The 23,106-nt window shown below is 41.1% G+C and overlaps 1 protein-coding gene across 1 annotated transcript in view; it reads left to right on the plus strand.

Moving 5' to 3' along the window:
• The window catches only part of ERF (ETS2 repressor factor), a 124,101-nt gene extending 102,614 nt beyond the window's left edge, over window positions 1-21,487 (plus strand). Inside the window, exons 3-4 of the mRNA XM_053690953.1 lie at window positions 18,062-18,177; window positions 18,399-21,487. Coding sequence (XP_053546928.1) covers window positions 18,062-18,177; window positions 18,399-19,546 — 1,264 coding nt within the window. The 3' untranslated portion in view covers window positions 19,547-21,487. The remainder of the gene's footprint in view (window positions 1-18,061; window positions 18,178-18,398) is intronic.
• The last annotated feature ends 1,619 nt before the right edge of the window (window positions 21,488-23,106 follow it).

Below are 23,106 nucleotides of genomic sequence, written 5' to 3' on the forward strand. Positions count from 1 at the left end.
TGAACCCCAATGTTTTCTTTCATGATTCAGATAGAGCATGCAATTTTAAGTAACTTTCTAATTTACTCAGATTATCAATTTTTCTTCGTTCTCTTGCTATCTTTATTTTAAAAGCAGGAATGTAAATCTTAGCAGTCAGCCCATTTTAGGTTCAGCACCATGGATAGTGCTTGCTTGTTGGAGGCTTACATTAACCCACCAATAAGCAAGCATCACGTTCCTGCTTTTTAAATAAAGATAGCAAGAGAATGAAGAAAAATTGATAATAGGAGTAAATTAGAAAGTTGCTTAAAATTGCTTGCTCTATCTGAAACTTGAAAGAAAAAAATTGGATTTAGTGTCCCTCTAAGGTAGTGAGAGGACATCCATGAAGAGACATGAGAAAGACATTTAGTGACACAGGTTAGCAAGGAAAGAGAGGTCTGGAGCAGAGATGTAGATTTGGGTTTCGTCGGTGTACAAATGATATTGAAACCCGTTGGACTTTATTAGGGAACCTAATGATGACATGTAGATTGGGACCGAGGACAGAGCCTTGCAGTACCCCAACAGAAAGTGGAAACAGGGCAGAGGAAGCCCAGTTACCATATTAATATTAATTATGGTTGAAACATTCCATACTGTAGAGGGAGTGGAACAAGGATGCTTTTCAAAATCATTTTACAGTACAAGCAGGCAACAAATAATGAATGTGTGTTACAAAATCTTTATTTTCCTTATAGGGACATGGGTATAAAAATAATAATTTTGTGATTCAGACATATCATGCAATTTTAAACCACTTTCTAATTTACTTTATCAAATTTTCTTTGTTCTCTTGGTATCTTTTAAAAGCAGAGTTTTGTAAGCTCAGGAACCTGTCTGTCAGAAGCACTATATGGCAGCACTTTTTTATGTTATCCATTTGCAATAGAACTAGATGGCGGCAGCACTATTTCCTGCCATGTAGTGCTCCAGACCGCTACCTAGGTATCTCTTCAACAAAGAATATCATAGGAATAAAGCTAATTTGGTCATATAAGTACATTAGAAACTTTTCCAAAATTCTCTGCTCTGTCTGAAATAACATTTTTGGTTTCAAATCCCTTTAAACATTAATCATATACTTATCACCTGTACATCGCTTTTGTTGTTTAACAAAAGGAGTTTTTTTGGGGTTTTTTTTTTTTTTTTTTTTACTACACTGGCTAACACGGTGCTGCCCTTTTTCTGCATCATAAAGAAGAAAGTTTTCCGTTTTTTTTCTGTTATCATAATTCTGTCTCTTGGTATTTTTTGTTGAAACTTGGCTCTTGTCAAATAGACTTTATTGAGAAGCTTAGGAGTGTGTAGGTGCACTGCTGCCATATTGGACATTTTCTCTTGTTAAGTGTAGTCAGTCCACGGGTCATCCATTACTTATGGTATTATATCTCTTCCCCAACAGGAAGTTGCAAGAGGATCTCCCAAGCAGAGCTGCTATATAGCTCCTCCCCTCACATGTCATATCCAGTCATTCTCTTGCAAGCTAACTAAAGATAGGTCGTTGTGAGAGGTCTGTGGTGTTTTTAAACTTAGTTTATTTCTTCAATCAAAAGTTTGTTATTTTAAATGGCACCGGAGTGTGCTGTTTGTTTCTCAGGCAGCATTAGAAGAAGAATCTGCCTGCGTTTTCTATGATCTTAGCAGACGTAACTAAGATCCACTGGCTGTTCTCGCACATTCTGAGGAGTGAGGTAACTTCAGAAAAGGGGAATAGCATGCAGGGCCCCCCTGCAAACGAGGTATGTGCAGTAAATTATTTTTCTAAGCAATGGAATTGACTGAGAAATTACTGCTGATACCAATGTAATGTAAGTTCAGCCTTAAATGCAGTGGTAGCGACTGGTATTAGGCTGAGGAGTGTGTGTACACTGAAGTATTTTTCTAGGGAATGGAATTTGACTCAGAAAATACTGTTAATACTGAAGTAATGTGTGAGCCTTAACTGCAGTAAAAGCGACTGGTAGCAGGCTTATTAATAACACTTCATAACTTTTAAAATGTATGTTCAAAACGTTTACTGGCATGTTAATCGTTTTTTGTGAGGTACTTGGTGATAAAACTTATTGGGGCATGATTTTTACCACATGGCTAACTTTTGTTTCTGCATAGAAACAGTTAACTGAGCTTCCCCACTGTTGTAATATGAGTAGGAGGGGCCTATTTTAGCGCTTTTTTGCGCAGTAAAAATTCAGTCACAATCTTCCTACTTCATCCTCCATGATCCAGGACGTCTCTAGAGAGCTCAGGGGTCTTCAAAATTCATTTTGAGGGAGGTAATCAGTCACAGCAGACCTGTGACAGTGTGTTTGACTGTGATAAAAACGTTAATTATTAAATTGTTATCCGTTTTTGGGTATTAAGGGGTTAATCATCCATTTGCTGGTGGGTGCAATCCTTTGCTAACTTAATACATTTACTGTGAAAATTTGGTTGCTATAACTAATTTGGTTCATTGTTATTTCAACTGTGACATCTTTTTGTGCTTCTTAAAGGCACAGTAGCGTTTTTTATATTGCTTGTAAATTTATTTGAAAAGTATTTTCCAAGCTTGCTAGTCTCATTGCTAGTCTGTTTAAACATGTCTGACACAGATGAATCTGTTTGTTCACTATGTATGAAGGCCAATGTGGAGCCCCATAGAAAGTTGTGTACTAAATGCATTGATGTAACTTTGAATAAAAGTCAGTCTTTACATGCAAAGAAATTATCACCAGACAACGAGGGGGAAGTTATGCCGACTAACTCTCCTCACATGTCAGTACCTTCGCCTCCCGCTCAGGAGGTGCGTGATTTTGTGGCGCCAAGTACATCAGGGAGGCCCTTACAAATCACTTTGAAAGACATGGCTACTGTTATGACAGAAGTATTATCTAAATTGCCAGAATTAAGAGGCAAGCGTGATAGCTCTGGGTTAAGGACAGAGCGTGCTGATGATGTGAGAGCCATGTCCGATACTGCGTCACAATTTGCAGAACATGAAGACGGAGAGCTTCATTCTGTGGGTGACGGATCTGATCCAGGGAGACTGGATTCAGAGATTTCTAATTTTAAATTTAAGCTTGAGAACCTCCGCATATTGCTAGGGGAGGTATTAGCGGGTCTGAATGATTGTAACACGGTTGCAGTTCCAGAAAAATTATGTAGGTTGGATAGATACTATGCGGTACCGGTGTGTACTGACGTGTTTCCTATACCTAAAAGGCTTACAGAGATTATTAGCAAGGAGTGGGATAGACCTGGTGTGCCTTTTTCCCCTCCTCCCATATTTAGGAAAATGTTTCCTATAGTCCCCACCACACGAGACTTATGGCAGACGGTCCCTAAGGTGGAGGGAGCGGTTTCTACTTTAGCTAAGCGTACCACTATCCCGGTGGAGGATAGTTGTGCTTTTTCAGATCCAATGGATAAAAAATTAGAAGGTTACCTTAAGAAAATGTTTGTTCAACAAGGTTTTATCTTACAGCCCCTTGCATGCATTGCGCCTGTCACTGCTGCGGCGGCATTCTGGTTTGAGTCTCTGGAAGAGGCCATTCGCACAGCTCCATTGGATGAAATTATGAACAAGCTTAAAGCACTTAAGCTAGCTAACGCATTTGTTTCTGATGCCGTCGTACATTTTAACCAAATTTACGGCTAAGAACTCCGGATTCGCCATCCAAGCGCGCAGAGCGCTATGGCTTAAATCCTGGTCAGCTGATGTGACTTCTAAATCTTAATTGCTTAATATTCCTTTCAAAGGGCAGACCTTATTCGGGCCCGGCTTGAAGGAGATTATCGCTGACATTACGGGAGGTAAGGGCCATGCTCTACCTCAGGACAGGGCCAAATCAAAGGCCAAACAGTCTAATTTTCGTGCCTTTCGTAACCTCAAGGCAGGAGCAGCATCAACTTCCTCCGCTCCAAAACAGGAAGGAGCTGTTGCTCGTTACAGACAGGGCTGGAAAACTAACCAGTCCTGGAACAAGGGCAAGCAGGCCAGAAAACCTGCTGCTGCCCCTAAGACAGCATGAAGAGAGGGCCCCCTATCCGGAAACGGATCTAGTGGGGGGCAGACTATCTCTCTTCGCCCAGGCTTGGGCAAGAGATGTCCAGGATCCCTGGGCGTTGGAGATCATATCTCAGGGATATCTTCTGGACTTCAAAGCTTCTCCTCCACAAGGGAGATTTCATCTTTCAAGGTTATCAGCAAACCAAATAAAGAAAGAGGCGTTTCTACGCTGTGTACAAGACCTCTTACTAATGGGGGTGATCCACCCAGTTCCGCGGACGGAACACGGGCAGGGATTCTATTCAAATCTGTTTGTGGTTCCCAAGAAAGAGGGAACCTTCAGACCAATCTTGGACTTAAAGATCCTAAACAAATTCCTAAGCGTTCCATCATTCAAAATGGAAACTATTCGAACCATCCTACCCATGATCCAAGAGGGTCAGTACATGACCACTGTGGACTTAAAGGATGCCTACCTTCACATACCGATTCACAAGGATCATTATCGGTACCTAAGATTTGCCTTCCTAGACAGGCATTACCAGTTTGTAGCTCTTCCCTTTGGGTTAGCTACGGCTCCAAGAATCTTTACAAAGGTTCTGGGCTCACTTCTGGCGGTACCAAGACCGCGAGGCATAGCGGTGGCTCCGTACCTAGACGACATTCTGATACAGGCGTCAAGTTTTCAAACTGCCAAGTCTCATACAGAGATGGTTCTGGCATTTCTGAGGTCGCATGGGTGGAAGGTGAACGTGGAAAAGAGTTCTCTATTACCACTCACAAGGGTTCCCTTCCTAGGGACTCTTATAGATTCTGTAGAGATGAGAATTTACCTGACGGAGGCCAGGTTATCAAAACTTCTAAATGCTTGCCGTGCCCTTCATTCCATTCCACACCCGTCAGTAGCTCAGTGCATGGAAGTAATCGGCTTAATGGTAGCGGCAATGGACATAGTACCATTTGCGCGACTGCATCTCAGACCGCTGCAATTGTGCATGCTAAGTCAGTGGAATGGGGATTATTCAGATTTGTCCCCTCTACTAAATCTGGACCAAGAGACCAGAGATTCTCTTCTATGGTGGCTTTCTCGGCCCCACCTGTCCAAGGGGATGACCTTTCGCAGGCCAGATTGGACGATTGTAACAACAGACGCCAGCCTTCTAGGTTGGGGCGCAGTCTGGAATCCCCTGAAGGCTCAGGGATCATGGACTCAGGAGGAGAAACTCCTCCCAATAAATATTCTGGAGTTAAGAACAATATTCAATGCTCTTCTAGCTTGGCCTCAGTTAGCAACTCTGAGGTTCATCAGATTTCAGTCGGACAACATCACGACTGTGGCTTACATCAATCATCAAGGGGGAACCAGGAGTTCCCTAGCGATGTTGGAAGTCTCAAAGATAATTCACTGGGCAGAGTCTCACTCTTGCCACCTGTCAGCAATCTACATCCCAGGCGTGGAGAACTGGGAGGCGGATTTTCTAAGTCGCCAGACTTTTCATCCGGGGGAGTGGGAACTTCATCCGGAGGTCTTTGCTCAACTGATTCATCGTTGGGGCAAACCAGATCTGGATCTCATGGCGTCTCGCCAGAACGCCAAGCTTCCTCATTACGGATCCAGGTCCAGGGACCCGGGAGCGGCGCTGATAGATGCTCTAGCAGCCCCTTGCGTTTTCAAGATGGCTTATGTGTTTCCACCGTTTCCGCTACTGCCTCGACTGATTGCCAAGATCAAACAGGAGAGAGCATCAGTGATTCTGATAGCGCCTGCGTGGCCACGCAGGACCTGGTATGCAGACCTAGTGGACATGTCGTCCTGTCCACCATGGTCTCTGCCTCTGAGGCAGGACCTTCTAATTCAGGGTCCTTTCAACCATCCAAACCTAATTTCTCTGAGGCTGACTGCATTGAGATTGAACGCTTGATTCTATCAAAGCGTGGCTTCTCGGAGTCGGTTATTGATACCTTAATACAGGCTAGGAAACCTGTTACCAGAAGAATTTACCAGAAGATATGGCGTAAATATTTGTATTGGTGCGAATCCAAGAGTTACTCATGGAGTAAGGTTAGGATTCCTAGGATATTGTCTTTTCTACAAGAGGGTTTAGAAAAGGGCTTATCCGCTAGTTCGTTAAAAGGACAGATTTCTGCTCTGTCCTTCTACACAAGCGTCTGGCAGAAATTCCAGACGTTCAGGCTTTGGCTAGGATTAAGCCTGTGTTTAAGACTGTTGCTCCGCCGTGGAGCTTAAACTTAGTTCTTAACGTCCTGCAAGGCGTTCCATTTGAACCCCTTCATTCCATTGATATTAAGCTGTTATCTTGGAAAGTTCTGTTTTTGATGGCTATTTCCTTTGCTCGAAGAGTCTCTGAGTTATCTGCCTTACATTGTGATTCTCCTTATCTGATTTTTCATTCAGACAAGGTAGTTCTGCGTACTAAACCTGGGTTCTTACCTAAGGTAGTTTCTAACAGGAATATCAATCAAGAGATTGTTGTTCCATCATTGTGTCCTAGCCCTTCTTCAAAGAAGGAACGACTTTTGCATAATCTGGACGTAGTCCGTGCCCTGAAGTTCTATTTGCAGGCAACTAAAGATTTTCGTCAAACTTCTTCCCTGTTTGTCGTTTACTCTGGACAGAGGAGAGGTCAAAAGGCTTCGGCTACCTCTCTCTCTTTTTGGCTTCGTAGCACAATACGTCTAGCCTATGAGACTGCTGGACAGCAGCCTCCTGAAATAATTACAGCTCATTCTACTAGAGCTGTGGCTTCCACCTGGGCCTTTAAAAATGAGGCTTCTGTTGAACAGATTTGCAAGGCTGCGACTTGGTCTTCACTTCACACTTTTTCAAAGTTTTACAAATTTGACACTTTTGCTTCTTCGGAGGCTATTTTTGGGAGAAAGGTACTTCAGGCAGTGGTTCCCTCCGTTTAAAGTTCCTGCCTTGTCCCTCCCTTCATCTGTGTTCTTTAGCTTTGGTATTAGTATCCCATAAGTAATGGATGACCCGTGGACTGACTACACTTAACAAGAGAAAACATAATTTATGCTTACCTGATAAATTTATTTCTCTTGTAGTGTAGTCAGTCCACGGCCCGCCCTGTCTTTTAAGGCAGATCTAAATTTTTAATTAAACTCCAGTCACCACTGCACCCTATGGTTTCTCCTTTCTCGTCTTGTTTCGGTCGAATGACTGGATATGACATGTGAGGGGAGGAGCTATATAGCAGCTCTGCTTGGGTGATCCTCTTGCAACTTCTTGTTGGGGAAGAGATATAATCCAATAAGTAATGGATGACCCGTGGACTGACTACACTACAAGAGAAATAAATTTATCAGGTAAGCATAAATTATGTTTTTAAAGGAAAAAATAAGCAAGTTCTATAACCTAGGTATTCAAGATGCTGCAAATCAAATAGTTGGTTTTGACAATTTTCAGCATTTTGAAAACTTGGGTTATAGAAGTTGCTTTTTGGCCTCTACTAGCTTGGGACACGTGTTTGTTTAAACAAGAGATTTAATGTCCCATTAGAACTCATGCGTTTATTATGACTATTTTTATTAATTTTTCTTATACCTACACATTCATCAATATAAAACGTGTAAAAGGAAAACCTAAATAACACTGTTTTTATGTAGAGGGAACTTGCACATTCTTCAATATAAATGCCGTTAGTGAATGTGGATTTTTTAGATTAATGCCTGAAGGAGAATTTGTTCCCAAGTACAGTAGAGAGCATGAGAAATGACATCCGTAATTGTCACCTGATTGATACGCAAGGACGCTCCCTGCCACAAGAAAAAAAACTGAAATCTATAGTTAGCGATGTAGAGCTTTTTTTTTTTTTTTTTTTTTTTTTTTAAATAAATGGATGTAAACGTAGAAATTACTGAAATGTTTGCATGAAAATATTAAGAAATGAAAATACTGCATATTTAAAAATAAGCAAGGAGTGTGTGGCTTGCAGTGTGAAGATTGCCAAGTAAAGAATACAGTGAGGCAAAAAGCTTTTATTCTTACTTGTTGTCTACCTATATATATATATATATATATATATATATATATATATATATATATATATATATATATATATATATATATATATATATATATATATATATATATATATATATAATCTATATATTCATTGTGTCTATATGTATGTTTATATCTTACATGATAGTGTGTGTGTAATATGCATATGTGTGTGTGTGTGTGTGTGTATGTTTTCTCTCATTACTGTTTTTTTGTGTGGGTCAGTGTGATTTTATCTAATATTTCTAGGCACCATAAACATAGTGACCCTCACACAAAAAAAATGTTAACATGAACTTGATAGAATCCAATAATTTTACATAATGTAAAGTTAGAGGCAGTTGAGAAAGGGTTATTTGGAGCCTCCATCCAGATGCTGAATGTTCATGTCCCATATTTACCGGCCATACCTGCAGTGGGAGGGTCAGAGGGAGGGGAACTTGTGTGTTAATTACAAGGTCTGTGCATTTTGTACACCTGGGTGTGTGGAAAAGACAGGTTGTTTGGCAGAGGTGTAATTACTGGGTTAGAGCAAACAAAATAGTTCTGTGCTAGATTAAAGGGCCATATTCTGTGGAATGGAGAGCAATTTAGGCATCAGAATACTGTAGGTATTATTCCCTGGGATTCTAAAACTAGGCTATTATTGTTTTCACATCTACCCACAAATGACTAGGAGTAATTAATAGGTTAAAAGCAGGTGGTATTTTTTTAGCAATTAATCTGTTATTTTCCATGTTCTAAGGGTTTCAAGTGCTAGTTACCCATAAATTATGCTTTATTTAGAGGCATTCTTTACATATAATAAATGTAACTTATATTTTCCATCTTTGTAGCAGACAAAGGATTATTGCTTTCTATAAATAAATAAAAAGTAGTTAAAGGGACAGTATACACTCATTTTCATATAACTGCATGTAATAGACACTACTATAAAGAATATATAAACAAATCAGTGCGCCAAAATACCTGTGAAAAAAATATATATAAACATGAAATACATGAAGATTATTAAGATATAAATAACCTAGGTGTGTATAATACTAATGCAAAATATACATTGTTTTGTAATCTACCACAAATAAGGTGTAACAAGTGTAGTGAAAAACCAAACCACACCACTGCAGGTAAGTAATGGGAATGAAAACGGACAGTTCAACTAGTCCATAATCCAAATCCTGAATCTGGAACAGATGGCAAACTTCTTCTTCAAATTTCTTGTTGGTGTCCCAAGATGTTAGACTCTGCAGATGTAAATGATAAAAAAAGAAGGCGCCACCATAGTGCACAATCAGATGTATAAAACACGCCAATAAAACAAGTAAGACCGTACTTACAAGATATATGACACTTGAGAAGTGTCACAACCGCCTTCTGGACTGTTATAGAGTCGTCCAGCTAACTCCCACTGGTAAGTTTCTTATATCCTTCTTAATGTGGGAGCGGCGATGAAAAAGAAACCTGTATCCGTTCCACGGAGCAGGCTCGTCCTGTAATAGCCAATGTTGCTTGAGATACAATGTATCGGGAGAAAGTAGATAAAAAAAATAGTTGCGGCAATAAAAGTTTGTGGTTTAAATCATTATGTATATTGCACCTGAGGAAACGGTCAGGAGAGACCGAGAAACGTTGTGCTTTGTACTAAAAATAAAGTCTGTTTGCTTTTACAAGACTTTGCCATGAACTATTTTTTTATCTACTTTCTCCCCTGATACATTGTATCTCAAGCAACATTGGCTATTACAGGACGAGCCTGCTCCGTGCAACTGATACTGGATACAGGTTTCTTTTTCATCGCCGCTCTCACATTAAGAAGGATATAAGAAACTTACCAGTGGGAGTTAGCTGGACGACTCTATAACAGTCCAGAAGGCGGTTGTGACACTTCTCAAGTGTCATATATCTTGTAAGTACGGTTTTACTACTACTATAAAGAACAAGATGCACAGATACTGATATAAAAATCCAGTATAAAACTGTTTAAAAACTTAGAAGCTGTCAGTTTGGCTCTGTTGAAAAGGTAGCTGGAAAGCCCACTGCAAGCGGGAAATAAGACCCTCCCCCCTCCCCCTTCTTTTGCATATGAAAAGACCCTTTACACAAACAGGAGCAAGCTGGAGGAGGTAGCTGACGGTATTCACATAAAACTTTGGGGCTTGGTTAGGAGTCTGAAAATCAGAGCAATGTTATTTAAATATAAGCAAAACTATACATTTATTTTTCTCCAACATAGGTGTGTCCGGTCCACGGCGTCATCCTTACTTGTGGGATATTCTCTTCCCCAACAGGAAATGGCAAAGAGCCCAGCAAAGCTGGTCACATGATCCCTCCTAGGCTCCGCCTTCCCCAGTCATTCTCTTTGCCGTTGTACAGGCAACATCTCCACGGAGATGGCTTAGAGTTTTTTAGTGTTTAACTGTAGTGTTTATTATTCAATCAAGAGTTTGTTATTTTAAAATAGTGCTGGTATGTACTATTTACTCTGAAACAGAAAAGAGATGAAGATTTCTGTTTGTAAGAGGAAAATGATTTTAGCAACCGTTACTAAAATCGATGGCTGTTTCCACACAGGACTGTTGAGAGGAATTAACTTCAGTTGGGGGAACAGTGAGCAGACTTTTGCTGCTTGAGGTATGACACATTCTAACAAGACGATGTAATGCTGGAAGCTGTCATTTTCCCTATGGGATCCGGTAAGCCATTTTTATTACAGAAAGAAAAAAGGGCTTCACAAGGGCTTTTTAAGACTGTAGACATTTTCTGGGCTAAATCGATTTATATATAAACATATTTTATACTCCATAGCCTTGAGGAATTATTTTAATCTTGGGAATTATGTAAAATAACCGGCAGGCACTGTATTGGACACCTTATTCTCTAGGGGCTTTCCCTAATCATAGGCAGAGTCTCATTTTCGCGCCTCTATTGCGCACTTGTTTTTGAGAAGCATGACATGCAGATGCATGTGTGAGGAGCTCTGATACATAGAAAAGACTTTCTGAAGGCGTCATTTGGTATCGTATTCCCCTTTGGGCTTGGTTGGGTCTCAGCAAAGCAGATACCAGGGACTGTAAAGGGGTTAAATATAAAAACGGCTCCGGTTCCGTTATTTTAAGGGTTAAAGCTTCCAAATTTGGTGTGCAATACTTTTAAGGCTTTAAGACACTGTGGTGAAATTTTGGTGAATTTTGAACAATTCCTTCATACTTTTTCGCAATTGCAGTAATAAAGTGTGTTCAGTTTAAAATTTAAAGTGACAGTAACGGTTTATTTTAAAACGTTTTTTGTACTTTGTTATCAAGTTTTTGCCTGTTTAACATGTCTGAACTACCAGATAGACTGTGTTCTGAATGTGGGGAAGCCAAGGTTCCTTCTCATTTAAATAGATGTGATTTATGTGACACAAAATTTAGAGAAAATGATGCCCAAGATGATTCCTCAAGTGAGGGGAGTAAGCATGGTACTGCATCATCCCCTCCTTCGTCTACACCAGTCTTGCCCACACAGGAGGCCCCTAGTACATCTAGCGCGCCAATACTCCTTACTATGCAACAATTAACGGCTGTAATGGATAATTCTATCAAAAACATTTTAGCCAAAATGCCCACTTATCAGCGAAAGCGCGACTGCTCTGTTTTAGAAAATACTGAAGAGCATGAGGACGCTGATGATATTGGTTCTGAAGGGCCCCTACACCAGTCTGAGGGGGCCAGGGAGGTTTTGTCTGAGGGAGAAATTTCAGATTCAGGGAAAATTTCTCAACAAGCTGAACCTGATGTGATTACATTTAAATTTAAATTGGAACATCTCCGCGCTCTGCTTAAGGAGGTGTTATCCACTCTGGATGATTGTGAGAATTTGGTCATTCCAGAGAAACTATGTAAAATGGACAAGTTCCTAGAGGTCCCGGGGCCCCCCGAAGCTTTTCCTATACCCAAGCCGGTGGCGGACATTGTAAATAAAGAATGGGAAAGGCCCAGTATACCTTTCGTCCCTCCCCCCATATTTAAAAATTAGAAGGTTTGCTTAAAAAGATGTTTGTTCAGCAAGGTTACCTTCTACAACCAATTTCATGCATTGTTCCTGTCACTACAGCAGCGTGTTTCTGGTTCGATGAGCTAGAAAAGGCGCTCAATAATAATTCTTCTTATGAGGAGATTATGGACAGAATTCATGCTCTCAAATTGGCTAATTCTTTCACCCTAGACGCCACTTTGCAATTGGCTAGGTTAGCGGCGAAATATTCTGGTTTTGCTATTGTGGCGCGCAGAGCGCTTTGGTTAAAATCTTGGTCAGCGGATGCGTCTTCCAAGAACAAATTGCTTAACATTCCTTTCAAGGGGAAAACGCTGTTTGGCCCTGACTTGAAAGAGATTATCTCTGATATCACTGGGGGCAAGGGCCACGCCCTTCCTCAGGATAGGTCTTTCAAGGCCAAAAATAAACCTAATTTTCGTCCCTTTCGCAGAAACGGACCAGCCCCAAGTGCTACGTCCTCTAAGCAAGAGGGTAATACTTCTCAAGCCGAGCCAGCCTGGAGACCAATGCAAGGCTGGAACAAAGGAAAGCAGGCCAAGAAACCTACCACTGCTACCAAGACAGCATGAGATGTTGGCCCCCGATCCGGGACCGGATCTGGTGGGGGGCAGACTCTCTCTCTTCGCTCAGGCTTGGGCAAGAGATGTTCTGGATCCTTGGGCACTAGAAATAGTCTCCCAAGGTTATCTTCTGGAATTCAAGGGGCTTCCCCCAAGGGGGAGGTTCCACAGGTCTCAATTGTCTTCAGACCACATAAAAAGACAGGCATTCTTACATTGTGTAGAAGACCTGTTAAAAATGGGAGTGATTCATCCTGTTCCTTTAGGAGAACAAGGGATGGGGTTCTACTCCAATCTGTTCGTAGTTCCCAAAAAAGAGGGAACATTCAGACCAATCTTAGATCTCAAGATCCTAAACAAGTTTCTCAAGGTTCCATCGTTCAAAATGGAAACCATTCGAACAATTCTTCCTTCCATCCAGGAAGGTCAATTCATGACCACGGTGGATTTAAAGGATGCGTATCTACATATTCCTATCCACAAGGAACATCATCGGTTCCTAAGGTTCGCATTCCTGGACAAGCATTACCAGTTTGTGGCACTTCCGTTCGGATTAGCCACTGCTCCAAGGATTTTCACAAAGGTACTAGGGTCCCTTCTAGCGGTGCTAAGACCAAGGGGCATTGCAGTAGTACCTTACTTGGACGACATTCTGATTCAAGCGTCGTCCCTTCCTCAAGCAAAGGCTCACACGGACATTGTCCTGGCCTTTCTCAGATCTCACGGGTGGAAAGTGAACATAGAAAAAAGTTCTCTATCTCCGTCATCAAGGGTTCCCTTCTTGGGAACAATAATAGACTCCTTAGAAATGAGGATTTTTCTGACAGAGGCCAGAAAATCAAAACTTCTAAACTCTTGTCAAATACTTCATTCTGTTCCTCTTCCTTCCATAGCGCAGTGCATGGAAGTAATAGGTTTGATGGTAGCGGCAATGGACATAGTTCCTTTTGCGCGAATTCATCTAAGACCATTACAACTGTGCATGCTCAGTCAGTGGAATGGGGACTATACAGACTTGTCTCCGACGATACAAGTAGATCAGAGGACCAGAGATTCACTCCGTTGGTGGCTGTCCCTGGACAACCTGTCACAGGGGATGAGCTTCCGCAGACCAGAGTGGGTCATTGTCACGACCGACGCCAGTCTGGTGGGCTGGGGCGCGGTCTGGGGACCCCTGAAAGCTCAGGGTCTTTGGTCTCGGGAAGAATCTCTTCTCCCGATAAATATTCTGGAACTGAGAGCGATATTCAATGCTCTCAAGGCTTGGCCTCAGCTAGCAAAGGCCAAGTTCATACGGTTTCAATCAGACAACATGACGACTGTTGCGTACATCAACCATCAGGGGGGAACAAGGAGTTCCCTGGCGATGGAAAAAGTGACCAAAATCATTCAATGGGCGGAGACTCACTCCTGCCACTTGTCTGCAATCCACATCCCAGGAGTGGAAAATTGGGAAGCGGATTTTCTGAGTCGTCAGACATTTCATCCGGGGGAGTGGGAACTCCATCCGGAAATCTTTGCCCAAATTACTCAATTGTGGGGCATTCCAGACATGGATCTGATGGCCTCTCGTCAGAACTTCAAGGTTCCTTGCTACGGGTCCAGATCCAGGGATCCCAAGGCGACTCTAGTAGATGCACTAGTAGCACCTTGGACCTTCAAACTAGCTTATGTATTCCCGCCGTTTCCTCTCATCCCCAGGCTGGTAGCCAGGATCAATCAGGAGAGGGCATCGGTGATCTTGATAGCTCCTGCGTGGCCACGCAGGACTTGGTATGCAGACCTGGTGAATATGTCATCGGCTCCACCATGGAAGCTACCTTTGAGACGAGACCTTCTAGTTCAAGGTCCGTTCGAACTCCGAATCTGGTCTCACTCCAACTGACTGCTTGGAGATTGAACGCTTGATCTTATCAAAGCGAGGGTTCTCAGATTCTGTCATTGATACTCTTGTTCAGGCCAGAAAGCCTGTAACTAGAAAAATTTACCACAAAATATGGAAAAAATATATCTGTTGGTGTGAATCTAAAGGATTCCCTTGGGACAAGGTAAAAATTCCTAAGATTCTATCCTTTCTTCAAGAAGGTTTGGAGAAAGGATTATCTGCAAGTTCCTTGAAGGGACAGATTTCTGCCTTGTCTGTGTTACTTCACAAAAAGCTGGCAGCTGTGCCAGATGTTCAAGCCTTTGTTCAGGCTCTGGTTAGAATCAAGCCTGTTTACAAACCTTTGACTCCTCCTTGGAGTCTCAATTTAGTTCTTTCAGTTCTTCAGGGGGTTCCGTTTGAACCCTTACATTCCGTTGATATTAAGTTATTATCTTGGAAAGGTTTGTTTTTGGTTGCAATTTCTTCTGCTAGAAGAGTTTCAGAATTATCTGCTCTGCAGTGTTCTCCTCCTTATCTGGTGTTCCATGCAGATAAGGTGGTTTTACGTACTAAACCTGGTTTTCTTCCGAAAGTTGTTTCTAACAAAAACATTAACCAGGAGATAGTCGTGCCTTCTTTGTGTCCGAATCCAGTTTCAAAGAAGGAACGTTTGTTGCACAATTTGGATGTTGTTCGTGCTCTAAAATTCTATTTAGATGCTACAAACGATTTTAGACAAACATCTTCCTTGTTTGTTGTTTATTCTGGTAAAAGGAGAGGTCAAAAAGCAACTTCTACCTCTCTCTCTTTTTGGATTAAAAGCATTATCAGATTGGCTTATGAGACTGCCGGACGGCAGCCTCCTGAAAGAATCACAGCTCATTCCACTAGGGCTGTGGCTTCCACATGGGCCTTCAAGAACGAGGCTTCTGTTGATCAGATATGTAAGGCAGCGACTTGGTCTTCACTGCACACTTTTACTAAATTTTACAAGTTTGATACTTTTGCTTCTTCTGAGGCTATTTTTGGGAGAAAGGTTTTGCAAGCCGTGGTGCCTTCCATCTAGGTGACCTGATTTGCTCCCTCCCTTCATCCGTGTCCTAAAGCTTTGGTATTGGTTCCCACAAGTAAGGATGACGCCGTGGACCGGACACACCTATGTTGGAGAAAACAGAATTTATGTTTACCTGATAAATTACTTTCTCCAACGGTGTGTCCGGTCCACGGCCCGCCCTGGTTTTTTAATCAGGTCTGATAATTTATTTTCTTTAACTACAGTCACCACGGTATCATATGGTTTCTCCTATGCAAATATTCCTCCTTTACGTCGGTCGAATGACTGGGGAAGGCGGAGCCTAGGAGGGATCATGTGACCAGCTTTGCTGGGCTCTTTGCCATTTCCTGTTGGGGAAGAGAATATCCCACAAGTAAGGATGACGCCGTGGACCGGACACACCGTTGGAGAAAGTAATTTATCAGGTAAACATAAATTCTGTTTTTTAAAAAAACTTTATGGGCTATATAAATAGATCATCTACAAAACATTTATGCAAAGAAAAAATGAGTGTATAATGTGCCTTTAAATATTGAGCGTAAGTGATTCTTCAAGAAATGTTTAAATTCTAAAGGGACCAAAGACCAATCATGAAAGAGAAAAGGTTTGTTTCTTTTAATGTAGTACACAATCATGCAAGTTAGACATGTGCGTTTGTGTTAGAATTAAAGCCATATATGGACACCAGCGTTCTAAAATTTTCCAGGACCCAGAAGAATGCAGGGCAGCTTCCCTTTCGGTGACACCGCTCAGCTGTCTGACAACAAATCCCCCTCAGAGCGTATGCGCTTCGTCACCACATCAACTATATATATGATGGCAACTGTAATTCCCCCATCTTCATTATCTTTTTTGCCTCCACCTGGGGGGTTCAAGGGGGCCAAGCCCCGCTTTGGCATCCACCCCAAGTGAACCTTGTGGAATGAGGTTTAGAGGATCGTCAAGGTGCCCCCATTGAAGATGGGGGAATTACAGTATATATGTGTGGTTAGAGATTAAGTTCAGTGGTGTAGCGCATGCACAGACTTGTTTTTGGACGCATAAGAATGCTGGACTGCTGCGATTGGCATGTGATGACGCGCTGGATAATGCTGTGACGCAGTGGAGTGCATGCGTAGTGAAGGAATTTGCGGTCACACAGCTGAGCGTTGTCACCAGAACTTATGCGGTCCTGCTTTCTTATGAGTTCCTTGAAAATTTTAGAGCACAGGCAGTAGCATTCCGCTCTTTTAGGAGCTGGAATTCTAGTAAATGCACATGTCTAGTGTAAGTCATGGGTGCAGAGGAATTTTTAAAAAATGTTGGCAGATGAAAGAATTAAGTCTAGAAATGTATTGATGTTTTTATTGCCTGATGTGTTTAAAGGGGCAGTAAACCTAGCAAATGTTATATAATTCTGCACATAGCGCACCCGATCGTGCTATTAAACTCAATGTAGCTCGCTCCTGGTCTGGTAGCGGGAGCAAGCTACATTGAGTTTAATAGCGCAATCGGGCCGGCTGTGACTTGACAGCGTGCCCGCGATGTGCTTAGGAGTAAAAAAACAGACCGCTCAGTAGAGCCAGAAACCGCGTTCTGTAAAATTCTATGGCTAAAAGCATGTGGACACCTGAACATCAGACCTATATGAGCTTGTTGGACATGTTGTTCCAAAACCAATGGGCATTAATGAAGGCTCTATTATACTGCATACATATATCTATCTAGGTAATATCACCTTGAACCACACGCACCCAAATACTTATTCCACAGTTTCTTTAAAACATTGTCTAGTGTTCCAGATCTTTTAAAAGCACCTTGCAGGAAATTAAAGGGACAGTCAACACCAGAATTTTTGTTGTTTAAAAAGATAAATAATCCCTTTATTACCCATTCGCCAGTTTTGCATAACCAACACGGTTATAATACACGTTTTACCTCTGTAATTAGCTTGTATCTAAGCCTCTGCAGACTGCCCCCTTATTTCAGTTCATTTGACAGACTTGCACTTTAGCCAATTAGTTCTCACTCCTCGGTAAATTCATGTGCGTGAGCTCAATGTTATCTATTTGAAACACATGAACTAATGCCCTCTTGTGGTGAAAAACTAGCTAAATCCTTTCATATTAGAGGTGTCCAAGGTATAAGAAATTAGCATATGAACCTCCTAGGTTTAGCTTTCAACTAAGAATACCAAGAGAACAAAGCAAAATTGGTAATAAAAGTAAATTGGGAAGTTTTTTTGTTTTTTTTTAAATTACATGCCCTATTTAAATCATGTAAATTCTCTATTAAATATTTGATTATGTATAATGAATATATTTGCTGTTTACTTTTCATAATTTATTTTGCCTTATTTCCCTGCCATTTAAATCTGAAAACAGTATTTTGTAGGGTTTTCAATGATTTTGAAATATTTACTATGTATGCAGATCTTTTATAATGCCGTGACTAACTTCTGACCATGTTTATTTATGTCTCTATAACTTACATGTGGTGTTTTATTTTTCCCCCTCAGGTATTACTACAATAAAAGGATCCTGCATAAAACCAAAGGCAAACGTTTCACCTATAAGTTCAACTTTAATAAACTGGTGCTAGTGAACTATCCCTTCATAGATATGGGCATGGCAGGTGAGTGTTCAGACATGTTGGCATCGTGCATGCTGCGGTGTATAAAAATGTTCACATTTGTCATAGTGTAAATGAGGTTGTGGTGGCATGTACCTAACCTTTGAGCTTTTAAATTTTAACCTAATTATTTCATCTAACTTATTCTAGTTGGCAATGTAAGGGTTGTTCAGAACTACGGAGTATGTTTTCTAAATATATATATTTTTTATTTTTCCCAACAGGAGGGCCAGTCCCTCAGAGTGCCCCCCCTGTCCCTTCAGGGGGATCCCACTTCAGATTCCCACCCTGCACCCCGTCAGACGTCCTGTCTCCCAACGAAGAACTGCGATCTCCTACACTTTTCTCCTCTGTGGCACGTCGCTTGGCACGAGGCTCTGTCAGTGACTGCAGTGATGGAACATCTGCTAATTCTGAGGTGGAGGAGAGTCTTGGTGAGGAGCAGCACCGCAGAGGTCCTGGACCTGATATTCCAGCCTTTAGGGGTCCTCCACTTCCTCGCCTATCCCATGAGGGCATCTTCAGGGTCTACCCTCGTCCACGGGTTCCAGAGCCGCTCAGCCCTTTCCCTGTATCACCAATGGGGGCACCTTCTGGTCTTCTTCCTCCACAACTTTCACCTGCTCTGCCCATGACACCCAATCACATGAACTATACCCCATCACCAACACTCAGCCCTATGTATCCAGGAGGAAGTCACTTCTCTTTTAATCCAGACGACATGAAACGCTACCTTCAAGCACACACGCAGAGCGTTTACAATTACCACCTCAGTCCAAGGGCATTCCTACACTACCCTAGCATTATTGTGCCTCAACCACAGCGCCCTGACAAGCCTATACATTTGCCGCCTGATGAGCCTCCCTTCAAATTCAAACTGCAACCCCCTCCACTGGGCAAAAAACAGCGTGAGCGTCCCATGGAGCAGTGCTCATCATCAACGTCGTCCTCTTCTGGTGTTCCACAGATTAAAGTGGAGCCAATTTCTGATGCAGAAGAGGAAGAGGAGGAGCTGACAGTGGAAGTGACAGACATCAGTGAAGAGGAGGAAGATGAAGAGGTGTTCAAAGCTCCCTCTGCTCCGGAGCTGAAAGTCTCACCGCCTGCACCGCCCGAGAGGGAGGAGGAGTACTCTTATGCTGGGGGAGAGAGTGGTCGTTGCATCCCATTAAAATTGCGCTTCAAGCGCCGTTGGAGTGAGGATCAACGGCTGGAAGCTGAAGGGGGAGCAGAGGAGTCAGACAAAAAAGTGAGGGGTAATCCAGAGGAAACAAACCTCCACCATCAGCAAGGTGGCTTGCCTTGCAGGAGGGTGAGCACTGACCTGCAGCGTGCCACTGAGGAACTTTCACTGGAGAGTCGGGATTCTTAATTGACCTCTTTGGGAAAATGTGGTCTATGGTGCAGAAGCAGGTCAATGATATGCAGAAAACTTTAACCTCTTGAGCACTATAGGGGTGGAATGACAAAACAAAACCTTAAGCTTTGTATTTCTGCAAAATTGTTCCCATGTTAAAGACCCTATTAACTGTCCCACAATGTCAGTCATTTTCAAGATTGGATTTTTATTTTATTTTTTAAATCCTCAATTTTTAATTTCTGGTTTTGCTTAAAATTACCAGAACTGCTGCAGAAAAGCTTTTATTTTTAACAGGACACTGTTCTAAATCTCACGCCTTAATAGGCAGCCATTTTGCCATCCCACCTTTTCTTAGTACATATGTAAATATTGCCTTTTTACTTGCATGGTGATCAGCTGAGGAGCTGTGAACAATCAGGTTTTGTACCATAGCAAGAAAATCCCAAAGGAAGCAACAGACTATTGTATTTATATTTTCCCCTCACCCCTCCAGTGCTTACCCAGCCCTTGCCAGTTTTACTGGCACCTTCTCAGGTTTATCGGGGTGCAATGCCCCAATTTCACCTTGGGCAGACTTGTATCCCTGTGCTTTAGCTGTCCCCCTCCCCACTCAGGACACTATATCTAACCTTTAACCTTTTAAGGGACTGCCTTTGCTTGTAAACGTCTCTATCCATGAAATGATTTATTGATGACAGACCGCTCCACCTCAATTTATGTTCTTGTGTGCTGCCTTATACACCGTGGCTTATATGTAAAAAAACAAACTAATTTTCTTCTATTACTGCATTTTATAGACTGTTAGTTTTATATTCTGCTGTGCTCCTTCCTTATTCAAAAAATCTGGATTTTATTGATCCTTTTTTTTTTTTTTTTTTATTATTATTTCTATAAAAAAAAATGTTTAAATGATAATGTTGATAGGAGTTTTAAGCATTCCCAAAACAAATATGTACAAATATAATTATGTAGATAATTCGATAAGGTGTTTTTTTGCTCCCTTTTGTTGAAGTTCTACTTGTGAGGATTTTGTACACCTATAGTTTCTACCCTTCACTGGATCTACAAAAATATATACATAAAATGATGTAATGTCCAACACAGATATAGTGTACCCTCTCTGTAATTTGTTTATCTTAACGTAAACTGAGGTTTGAGTGGCAATTTATCTAATTTATCTCCTGTAATGTTTTTGAAGGCCTTGAACTCACAATCAGACATATAATGTGCCTTATTGCGATTCCCTGCAGACTGCATCACTAAGTCTTAAACAATATAGCCCCCCTGTCACCTTAATTCTCAAAGCCTTGCCCTTTAAAATAGGAAGGACCATGCCTTGACCTTATGTTTACAATGGAAAATGTGTAAAGTAGAGATTGGGTTTTCTGGCGTTAATGCTTTTTAGGGTGGCGTCAGGCAAATATCAGTGAAGGTGTAAACCTTTTCTCTGTTTAGGCTGATGCTTTGATGATACTTAGCATCATTTAATTATGGTTTTCCTGTACCATATTTTGCACCAGTGCTTTACTGTGGTATGGATGTCATTCTATTTAGAACATTGTTTAACCCTTCAGCTGTCAGAAGCATGATTCCGAACCTATGAAACTACAGGACCTTGACCCTTCTTTAAGACGTAGAATCCTTAAACTGGCTTGTGAGACATATGTATTATACTACTTTTTATTACCACAATTGGGGTATGCAACAGATTTCCCTAATGAGCATTTTATCTCTGGCTACGAGAGGGTTAATGCCGTAGCTCATACCAGCAAACTGGGGTGCATGGGGGAGGATGATCTGGCTCTGGGACAGGTAAAAACAACAAGTTCAACCTTGATACTTGCATTGAAGAAAAAAATTCTCTTATACACGCAGATTGTAAATATATATAGAAAAGTCTGTTCACATTTAAGAATGTATCTTAAACAATAAAAAAAAATATTTCATCTGTTATTTCAGTTGCAGTTCTCTGTTCATTATGAGTAGCAATTTCACTGTGGACATATCAGAATGAAAATGTACCTTTTTAAGGGGACATAAAACAGTTAAAATATATTTGTAATTGTGTATTTTTATTTAACTTTTCCAGTATACTTTCATTATTTGTTTTGCCCATTTTTCCTGTAATTTGACTTTGAAAAAATGTTTTTCTCAATTCCACTAAGTTTCTATAAAGTAATGGTGCCATGATGTTGGAACCTTGGTTTTCCCAATATCTATCTCTTCTGCTGAGGACTATTATTGACATATATAAAAAGAGTGTGCAACCATGTCTGTGGGAAAACCTTGTTAGTTACTTTAATATGCTTATATTTCTCACAGCCTTGGTTCCACACTCTTAGATCTGTCCCTAATAGTCCTCCCCAGATTAAATTGATAAGAGGAAAACCAGTTCCAACATGGGGACACCTATGACATTATAGAAACTATAGTGCTTTATAGAAAATAAACTGTTAAACTAATATATTTAAGCATCTAATACTATCATATAAAAAAACACATCTACATATATTATTCTTAGGCTAATCTGTCTTGGCTACATCATTATAGACAGTGTTCATTTACTGTTTAAAATCCTTATAATAATTTGACATTATTTTTTTTTAAAATGTTTATGGAGATGGTTTGAATGGGAAAAAAATGCATTAATTAATAATTGTAAAAATGGCAGAACCATTCAGGGTTGAAGGAAAAGAAAATGTAAAATATATACAGAGTGCTTTAATTTTATTTTAAATTGTGTAAATCAGGGATGTGCATTAGGATAATTTTTTATAAACTTAATGTAGAAGATGGCAGCCACTCACGACATTCGTCTGTTTTCCGAGCCGGATTCCTTCTTGTGAAAGTGCAAATCCAGATCTTCGTGTGTTGCACTTTTACAAGAAGGAATCCAGCTCCGAAAAGAGAGAAATGTTGAGATTGGCCACCTTCTTCCCTAGGAGCAGAGTCCACGAGCCATTACTACTGCGATTCAACTCCTGGCCACTAGGAGGAAGCAACTAATCTCTCCCACCTCTCTGGTATGCTAGTCTTATATTTTCCTCCTGGAGAAAGGTGAAGAATTGAGATTCTTCATTGAGAAGGGTCCTCAGACTGATTTGAGGCCTAATTGTCCCCCTCAGAGAGCTGCTACTGAGATACAGTAATGACATAATTACTCCAAGTAAAGGAGTTTGTCACAAGCCTGCCACAGGTGCCCAGAGGATCGGTCCCTTACCCTCCTGTTGGGTCATCAATATACTTCACACTTAAATCCTCTGCTATAATGTGCTCAGCACTGGATAGATTATCTACTGGACGGAGACATTTCTGCAGCTGGTGAGCACAGTGGGAGTGGGTACTTGTCAGGGGCACATTTGCACTCGCGTAGCCCACAGGTACATTTTTATTTTACATCATAACCAGGGGAAATTATTTACTACAGACATTACCATATTCACACTGGACTTTATCATGTAATATTGTCTAATTTTATGGGGACTTTAGGACCTCTTTATTTGAGAAAACACAATTTTTTTTTTACAAATTTAATTTTTTTTTATTAATTCATATATATTATAAAATGTTTC

Source organism: Bombina bombina, chromosome 8, assembly GCF_027579735.1.
Source record: "Bombina bombina isolate aBomBom1 chromosome 8, aBomBom1.pri, whole genome shotgun sequence".
Lineage (NCBI taxonomy): Eukaryota > Metazoa > Chordata > Amphibia > Anura > Bombinatoridae > Bombina > Bombina bombina.